The sequence below is a fragment of the Lycium ferocissimum genome, unplaced genomic scaffold (genome assembly GCF_029784015.1).
Source record: "Lycium ferocissimum isolate CSIRO_LF1 unplaced genomic scaffold, AGI_CSIRO_Lferr_CH_V1 ctg25536, whole genome shotgun sequence".
Taxonomy (NCBI): Eukaryota; Viridiplantae; Streptophyta; class Magnoliopsida; order Solanales; family Solanaceae; genus Lycium; species Lycium ferocissimum.
The window spans coordinates 1,626-11,970 of record NW_026722340.1 but is presented as its reverse complement, the minus strand read 5'-3'; the positions used below and the strand labels follow the sequence as shown (position 1 = coordinate 11,970).

The window sequence follows — 10,345 nt, the reverse complement described above, 5'->3', positions numbered from 1 at the left end:
GGGAATATGAACGCCGGGAGTACGGCCTTCAATTCAACTCTTTGGCTAGGTACGCTCCTACAATGGTAGCCGATATGGGCGACGGTATACGGGTTTGTGAGTGGCTTAGGACCACATCTGTTTAAGGATTGTTTGACGCCTTCTACAAGACGGGATGGACATTTCCCGCATCCAAGCCCATGCCCAAAATTTGGAAGGGCAGCAGCCTCCGCAGAGGGGTGATCGTGACATTGATAGGGGGCAAGGCAAACGGGCAAGATCTATGGGCGCAGGAGGTGATTATAGAGGTGGATCCAGGCAGACATATTCCGGACACTCAGGTCAGTCAGTGACGAGTGCACCTCCCCGATTACGAGGCGGAGATCGATCGTTCCTATCGATCCCGACAGGTTCGAGTTCGAGAACCCCGTGTCCCCGTTTGGGGGAGATTACGATCGGAGACCACCGGTTCCCCGATGCAATCGCGTGCGAAAAAATTGCACTCGGGGCCATGCCGCCGGCACCGATGCATGTTACAATTGTGGGCGGAGGTAGGACATTTGATGCGAGACGTCCCTCGAGGTATGACGGAGGGTGGGGCTCGGCCCGCGGTGCAGCAGGGTTCTTCTTCCGTACGCCCGACGGGGCAAACTCCCCGGACTTCTTCGGCCGAGGTAGGGGCCGAGGGGGAGCATCTACGTCGGTGCCACCCGGCCCCGATTATATGCTTTAGCCGGACGGCGGATCTCGAGTCGTCCCCGGATGTGGTTACGGGTATATTGTACGTATTCTCTCATGATGTATATGCATTGATAGATCCGGGTCTACGCTATCTTATGTCACTCCATATGTTGCTAATCGTATTGGGGTGAAGCCGAGCCGATTAAACCTTTTGAGGTATCTACTCCGGTTGGTGATCCCGTGATAGCGAAACAAGTGTATAAAGATTGCATAATTGTCTTATGCGGTCGCCAAACCAAGGCCGATCTAGTAGAGCTTGAAATGATAGACTTTGATGTAATTATGGGTATGGATTGGTTGGCCTCGTGTTATGCTAATGTTGATTGCCGAATGAAGTTAGTTCGATTCCAATTTCCGGGAGAACCCGTGCTAGAATGGAAAGGTAATACGGCAACTCCGAGAGGTAGGTTTATTTCCTACCTTAAGGCGAGAAAAATGATAGCTAAAGGCTATATCTACCATTTAGTCCGAGTCCATGATACGGAAGCAAAGTCCCCAACTCTCCAATCACCGTTCGGTGGTAAACGAGTTTCCGGACGTATTCCCGGATGAGCTCCCGTGCCTCCCTCCGGAAAGGGAAATTGAGTTCACTATTGATGTCTTTGCGGACACCGAACCTATCTCTATCCCTCCTTATCGAATGGCTCCGGGAATTGAAAGAATTAAAGGCCCGGTTGAAGGATTTGCTCGAGAAGGGGTTTATTAGACCCGGCTCTCTCCGTGGGGAGCACCGGTTTTATTTGTGAAAAAGAAAGATGGCTCCTACGAATGTGCATTGATTATAGACAGCTCGATAAGGTGACAATAAAGAATAAATATCCTCTTCCCAGGATTGACGATTTATTTGATCAGCTACAGGGTGCCAAGTGGTTTTCAAAAATAGACCTGAGATCCGGTTATCATCAAGTTAGAGTCAGAGAAGAAGACATTCCCAAGACAGCATTCCGAACGAGATATGGTCATTATGAATTCCGAGTGATGTCATTCGGGTTAACGAATGCCCGGCGTTGTTTATGAATCTAATGAACAATGTATTCGAGGCCTCTTCTAGATCTATTTGTGATAGTATTCATCGATGATATTTTGGTGTATTCTCGCACGGAGTCGAACATACGGATCATCTACGTATTGTCCTTGGCATTCTTCGAGCTCGAGAATTGTATGCTAAATTTTCAAAGTGCGAGTTCTGGCTAAACTCGGTGACATTTCTGGGGCATGTGATTTCACATGATGGCATTAGAGTCGACACTCAGAAGATTGAAGCAGTAAAGACTTGGCCAAGACCTACGACACCTACGAGAAGTTCGCGAGTTTCTGGGTTTGGCGAGTTATTATAGAAGATTCGTAGAGGGCTTTTCTTCTATTTCGGCCCCATTGACGAAGTTAACCCGAAGTCAGCCAAATTCCGGTGGAATGACGCTTGTGAGCGCAGCTTCCAAGAGTTGAAAAACAGGTTGACCTCAGCCCCAGTCTTGACACTCCCCGAAGGACCGGATGGCTATGTGGTATATTGCGACGCTTCGGGTGTCGGGTTGGGATGTGTGTTAATGCAACATGGAAGAGTCATTGCTTATGCTTCAAGACAGCTGCGAAAACATGAAAAGAACTACCCAACCCATGATCTCGAATTGGCCGCGATTGTTCATGCGTTGAAAATGTGGAGACATTACTTGTATGGTGTACATGTCGATATCTATACGGATCATAAGAGTCTTCAATATATTTTCAAACGAAGGAGAGAACTGCGACGACAGAGGCGGTGGTTAGAATTATTGAAGGATTATGATGCTAATATTTTATACCACCCGGAAAAGCTAATGTAGTCGCCGACGCACTTAGTCGCCGTTCAATAGGCGGCTCGTGTGAAGTTCCCCCAGAGAAGAAAGAGCTGATTCATGAACTCCACCAGTTGGCAAATCTGGGAGTGCGTATAATCGACTCAGGTGATGCAGGAATTAGTGTTAACGATCCTACAGCTTCATCCTTGAATATGGAGATAAAGGAGCGACAATGCGAGGATCCCAAACTGGAATATTATAAAGGTGTGAAATTTCCAAGAAAAAGGTCACCATTTGAGGTCTCGGCGGATGGGGTTCTTAGATATCAAGGCAGGCTATGTGTGCCGAATGTGGCAAGGGTTACGCCGTCGAGTCTAGAAGAAGCTCACTACTCTCGGTACTCCATTCATCCAGGAACAACAAAAATGTACCATGATCTTAAAATGATGTCTTGGTGGGACAACATGAAAAGAGACATAGCGAGAATTTGTGGCCCAATGTCCAAATTGCCAACAAGTAAAGGTAGAACACCGAAGCCGGGGGATTATTGCAAGCGATGGAAATTCCTACATGGAAATGGGAAGTGATCAATATGGATTTCGTTGTGGGACCGCCTCGTTCCCGAAGTAAGTATGATTCGTGTGGGTGATCGTGGATAGATTGACAAAGGCAGCTCATTTTCTCCCAGTCAGAACTACATATTCGGCGGAGGATTATGCAAGGTTATATCTTAAGGAGATTGTGAGGCTTCATGGTATTCCAATATCTATCATTACAGACAGAGGAGCACAATTTACAGCCAAGTTCTGGAAATCCTTCCAAGAGGGTCTAGGTACTCAAGTGAAGCTCAGCACGGCATTCCATCCGCAGACTGACGGGCAAGCCGAGCGCACTATACAGACCTTGGAAGATATGTTAAGGGCATGTGTTTTAGATTTTGGTGGTAGTTGGGATGACCACTTACCCTTAATCGAATTTGCCTATAACAACAGTTATCATTCCAGTATTCAAATGGCTCCGTATGAAGCTCTGTATGGAAGAAAATGTAGATCTCCGATTGGATGGTTTGACGTCGGAGAAGTACAATTGATAGGCCCCGAATTAGTTCAACAAGCGGTGGAAAAGGTCAAAATGATCCGAGATCGATTATTGACGGCCCAAAGTCGCCAAAAGTCTTATGCGGACAACCGCCGACGAGACCTAGAATTTCAAGTCAATGATTGGGTATTCTTGAAAGTATCGCCAATGAAAGGAGTGATGAGATTTGGCAAAAAGGGAAAATTGAGTCCGCGATATATCGGACCCTACAAAATCATCCGTAAGGTGGGTCAAGTAGCATACGAGTTAGACTTGCCTGCAGAACTCGAATTAGTCCACCCAGTGTTCCATGTTTCAATGCTCCGCAAATGCGTTGGGGATCCTACAAAGATTGCACCGTCGAGGATGTTCAAATCACAGAAAAGCTAACCTATGAAGAGGTCCCTATTGCCATATTAGACAAGCAAATACGAAGGCTTCGGAATAAGGAAATAGCTTCAGTGAAAGTCTTATGGCGAAATAACAACCGAGAAGAAGTGACGTGGGAAGCAGAGGAGAAGATGAAATCCGCATACCCGCACCTATTTCAACCCCCAAAAGAGATACATGATGAAACATCGGAACAATAAGGTATGTATGTTTTATTTTTATGTATATGGGTCGTGTGTGGCCAATCTATATTGCTGTTGTGTTGTAGCCCTGTGAGGCAATGATATTATGGGCTGTTGTGACAGGATGGTATCGCCCTATTACAGGGGAAACTGCGGCGAAATTTTTTTTTCCGAACCCGATGACTTAACATTCGAGGACGAATGTTCCAAAAGGGGGAAGAATGTTACACCTCGGAAAATTCCCCTTAGTATATAAGCGAGTAGGCTCGCGAAGGACGGACGTATACGAAGTTGGATAAGCAGGAAGTACAAATTGATAGTCCTAATTAAGATTCCAAAGGCATCCGAGTTGAAGCAAGAAAGTAGTTAAGGGAATCGAGTTATAAGTTAGTATATTGGACGCAAACTAGGAGTATTGAGTTAATGATGCCTTAAGAATGTTGTGGAGAAGAGTTACGACACCCCCGAGATTCATAATGAAATGATAAACAAGTGCTAAGAAGGTTCCATAAGGATTAGAGGTCAAACGAAACGACGGGAACCATTCGGTGGAACTGTGAGTTCCACGACCATGTTCCACGGACAGCACAATGTTCCACGACCCGTGGCTGTGTCCGTGGAACAGCCAGCAGAAAGTGTGGCTGGCTGGTCGTGAACCACGACCAGTTCCACGGCCAACAAAGGGTTCCACGGACCGTGAAGCTGTCCGTGGAAGTCCCGCTCGTCGACATCTCCAAGCCTTTAAATGTTAAGTCCACTTCATTTTATTCATTCTCAACCACGACTTTAACCTCTCCACACCTCTAGAAACTTCCAAACATTTCATCCACAAGAAAACTAAGGAGATCAAGGATCAATAACAAGATTTGAGGAGAATCAAGCTTAAGAAACTCCATTAAAGCTGCCAAAGGCAAGGAATTCCAAGAGAGAAGAAATAGGGTTTTGTGCTAGAAGGTGTATCATCATTCAAGGTTTATTCCTCTACCATTTGAGGTAAGTTTCATGAACTTTAGATGTTGATTGAAGTATTATTAAGATGAAACACTTAGATTATGAAAGAGTAAAGAAAATGGGTCATAAATGGGGAAATAATGTCATTGTTGAATAGTAGTTGCGATGAATCACGAAAATGATTATGTGGAGATTGTGAGTATGTTACAAATGATATTTGGAGCATGGAATAAGTATTACAAGTGAATGAATGTGATAATAAACCTTAGTCATGAATATGGAGAATTTAAGTGAAATTATGAAATGCAAATCATGGGAATGAGTGACGATTGTTATTAGCGATATTGTGATGGTTGTTATGAGTGTTGGGAGTTGATATGGAATATGGCGGAAAGTAGTATAAACAAAGGAAACGCTGCCCAATTTTCTTTAGCCTTAAGAGGCATGGTTTTATAATTGCCTAGCTAACGACGATACGAACTCTCTTGAAGGTAAAGACGAGGACAACAAAGGAGGACGAGCAAGCTATAAAGTAGTTAACGACAAAAGGTATGTGAGGCATTACCCTTCCTTCTAAGGCATGAATCTTATATACGATTTCCCTCTTCCTTCCGGATCTTTTATGTTCCTTGAGATGAAATGTTTACGTCCATGAGTACGATATTGGATAAGAAATACGCTATGAACGCAATAAAGACTCTAGCGACCACTATATAATGTTCTTATGAGATCAATGATGAGAATCACGATCCATTGGTATTTTCTCTCATATACTCGCCTTAAATCATAAATTCCTCCAAGGTGAGATATTACTCTTATGCTATTCCATAACATGACCGGGGGTTTACGACCTTACGTCACCCCGATATAAATATAGCCACTCGCAAGCTTAATGTATGTACATGTGTATATAACTAAGAATGTTAAACTATGGTAACATCATGATAAGCCACGATATGTCTATGAATTGAATGTTAATGGTGTCAAATGTATGAAATGCATGGTATGTGTGATGATATGATTCCACCGTGCCTAATTGGCCGGACATGTCACCGCTACGGCGGGCTGCTACGATTCCACCGTGCCTAATTGGCCGGACATGTCACCGCTACGGCGGGCTGCCATGATTCCACCGCACCGAGAGAAGGGCGGACACGTCACCACTAGTGGGCTGCGCAGGATGGTTACCCGGACGCGGGTAACGATATAATGGCATATGATTGATGTAACAATGCTTGCATGTTGTGATTATGTATGTGATGTATTTACGTATGATGAATGTACATGAAACTTGGTTTATATGTAAAGATGGCACGGGTTATGCCCTCATCTCATGATTTACGATTCCGGGTTATGTTTGCTTCATTTCGCCTTACATACTCGGTACAATGTTCGTGCGACGTCCCTCTTCTTTGGACGCCGTGTTCATGCCCACGTAGGCAAGGAGACGGTCTTGATCCCTAGGAGTCGGTGGGCGATTTGTGAGCACTCCATCGTCCGGAGGTGCTTTGATTATTCTTTTGGTATATATTTGTATATTCACATTTTGGGCACGACGGGGTCCTGTCCCGTCTATATGTCTAGTATTCCATTAGAGGCTCGTAGTCACGTATGTGTGGGTAGTATGGCCCCATGGTCTCCATGTATATGTATGTGTATTTGTATATATATTATTTTGATAGCCGAAGGGCTTATGTTTATAAAAGTTAACGTATCTCGAGAAAATGACGATCTTATATGATTACGAGTATATAGTATGAATGATAGCAGATAAGCGATAATATAAGCGGTGTTCGGTGGTCGGCTCGGGATGCCGTCGCGGCCGTAGCTCGGGTCGTGACAACTCATTTCCAACATAGAATTCACAATGACAACATTCAAAATTCCAAATAGAATTAATTCATTCTCATTCACACAACATGGACCTATATTCGGCCAACCCTACACACACATATATATGATGATTCTCATTCATTTCTTCACACTACACAACTAAACATGCTACATAAAATCAATTCACCATCTCAACACAACATACACACCTACACGATCATACACACACACACACGGCTCAACTCCAACATATTATATTTTATGAATTTCATCCATTTTAGCATACTACAACATGCATACACCATTCATAACACATAAAACAAGATCAAATCTTACCTTTCTTCTTCAACTTCACAAATAGGCTAGGGTTTGCGATCTATACAACGAATGATTTGATGACCCAAACAACACTTCCACACTACTTAGGGACCTCCAATTAGTGGATTTGCACCAAGGAAATAATTTTGGGATGGCTCAATTTGATCTTCAATTTCTAAGAGGCTTGGCCGAATGGCTTTTTTTTTGCTCTCAAAGTTCTTGCTTTATTTTCTAAGTGTTGAGAATAGAAACGATGACTACTTGGTCATCTTTTATGATCACATATATATTGTCCAAGTGTCCATGGCCCACACATGGGTTGGACCAATAAAATTTGGCCACAAAAATGTGTGGGACCATCTCCACGCCACATGGCCAATATGGCCAAAATTCAATAATTCCCAACTTTCACTTATTCCATTTTTGGTCCCAAATTTTTCCTAGTTGTTCCATGCCAATAAATTCATGAACAAATTAGGTCTTAAAACGAAATCAAAGGTCAAAAGTCCCGACTTCATGTCCCGGAATGATCTTGTCCCTAACTTATCATATTTAATCCGAATTGTCCCAATGTACGAAATACAGGATATAACAGCACGCTATGAAGTGCCCTTTATCAACACCTTTCAAGCAATTGCTTGGTTTGGAAAGTGTACACATCTTGGCTTTCCCCTTTGTTACCTCTTGACCCTCTTGGCTAAGTAAGGACTCCTTTTCAACCTCTTCATTTTGCACTCTCTTTCGGAGTTCTTTCATGATTCTATAGTCCTTACTCACTTGATCGGGTGTCAATGGGGTAAGAGTATGCTTTCTACCCCCAAAGACGAGGGAATACTTGTTAGATCTTCCACTATGTTGAGCATCCCTATCAAATTGCCATGGTCTCCCAAGTAACATATGACATGCTTGCATTGGCACCACATCACATAAGACTTCATCTTGGTACTTGCCAATGCTAAACTTCACTACAACTCGCTTCGTGACCCTCACTTCTCCATAATCATTGAACCATTGAAGCTTGTAGGGGCTAGGATGTTTCCTTGTGGGAAATTTCATATGGTCAACCAATGTCATGCTCACCACATTTGTGCAACTACCACCATCAATGATCGAAAAGCACACCTTATCCATGATTTTGCATCGAGTATGGAAGAGGTTTTCCCTTTGATCAAGTTCCTCTCTATTCATTGCTCCCATGATCCTTCGCAACACACAAGCCAAATTAATATTGTCCTCTAGCTGCCGTTCATCATCCTCCTCTTCAAATTCTCTCTCATGTTCACCTTTCGGTTCACCATCACTACCTCCTCCACCACCCTCTTCCTCTCCATCGGTTCGATAACCATCAAGCATGACCACAATTGCCCTTCTATTAGGACATTCACTTGCAATGTGTCCCCTACCTTGACATTTGAAACATTGAATAGTAGAAGGATGAGAAAGGTTATGTTTAGCATTGTTACCTCCTTTAGCCTTGTCTTCACCCTTGGCTTTGTAGTCGAACTTGGCTTGAGGAGTTGGAGTAGTGATCTTAGCCTTTTCCCATCTATTCTTGCTCCATGATAAGGATGACACATTCTTAGCCTTGTAAGATTTCTCCGCTTTCAAATCCGCTTCAACCTTAGTTGCATCATGAAATGCTTCCTCAAGTGTGGTATAGAAATGAGGCCTCATGGGTTTGGAGATATCATGGTTCAAATTGGCCACAAATCGGATCACCGTGTAGTTCAAGTGCTCTTCGATCTTGGATTTCAACCTCAAGTTCTCAAACTCATCGAAGTATTCTTCCACACTCTTACTACCTTGCCTCAACATGTATACTCTTTTGATAACACCTTGATAATAGTCGGGTGTTACATACCTTGCTTCCATGAGCTCAATCAACTCTTGCCAAGTTGGCACATCATATATATGCCATTGAGCTCTCTTACGTTTTTTGGATTCCAACCAAGTGGATGCATACCCTTCAAATTGGGTGAGATCATGCTTTGCTTTCAACACATTCGAGATGTTGTTAGTAAGGAAGATCCTCTCGCTTTGCAATTTCCATTCTAAGAACTCTTCCGGGTCACTCCCACCTTTGAACTTGGGAAGTTCCACCTTGATAGTATGCAAGTTGCGGTCTTGACCTCCCCTATCTTCATACCCTTGCCATCTCACTCGGTCATCATGTCCATGCCATCTAGCATAGTCATCATGACCTTGTCATCTACCCCGCTCCTCATAGGGTCTACCAAAACCTCCTCGCCTCCCTCGTCCCCTTGGGGCATCATACCCACTCCCTCCATATCGTGGCTCCTCCCACCATCTCTCCAGCTCATACGCCTCAACTTCTTCTTCATAAGTGGGATTGTGGTATTGGGTTGGAAATGGTTCCGGGGTTAAGTTTTGTAGTGTTGGTGCATTTGGGTTTGTGTGGGGGGGGGGGGAGTGACTCACGGGGTCACATGTTGTGGACATTCCTCTTGAGCGTGTTGGTATAATTGGGGTTGGTTAAGGGGGTTGGTTCACCTCACATATCTCGAGGCATTGGCATTTGGATTAGTAGGGGGTTGAATGGATGAGGAATAATTGAGGTTAGCTTGGGGATAGTATAACGCACGCATTTGTCCGGGGGTTATAGTTGATGAGGTGTTGGCGTTCCTACTCACATCATCTCCAACATTCACATCCCCGTCTTTTGATTAGGGAGTGCCCAACCTACTTGTTTGCTCCACATTTGCCAACCTAACATTGATACTTCCCACATCCGCCCTCATTGCAATCATCTCCGTGGTCATCCTTACAAACTCCCTAAGTAAGAGAGCCATTTAGTCCTCTCTATCATGATATTGTCCTCCGGATGATAAGAGTCCTAATGGAAACTCTAGAAATTCAAAAAGGAATTAAAAAGCAAGGAATTAAGATAAAAGCAAGACCCAATTAGTAAAGGAATTATAGGCAAATCTAGGTATGTTAAACCTAAATCCTTCTAATTGATTCCTACTAATGAACCTATACTAATTGATAATCAACAAGGAGACTCAATGAATCCACAAATGAGCAATTCAATGTAGAAAATCAAGGACAAGAGTTTTAGATTACCAACCAAAGATC

The 10,345-nt window shown here is 43.7% G+C and overlaps 1 protein-coding gene across 1 annotated transcript; it reads right to left on the bottom strand.

Moving 5' to 3' along the window:
- Positions 1–7,930: 7,930 nt before the first annotated feature.
- On the bottom strand, positions 7,931–10,059 carry LOC132043503 (uncharacterized; the record flags this gene model as incomplete). The annotated part of the gene is made up of 2 exons (XM_059433981.1): positions 9,954–10,059; positions 7,931–9,396 (listed from the first exon to the last, which is right to left on the bottom strand). Coding segments are annotated over exons 1-2 (1,572 nt in total), but the record flags the coding sequence as incomplete, so codon positions are not given.
- Positions 10,060–10,345: the final 286 nt, after the last annotated feature.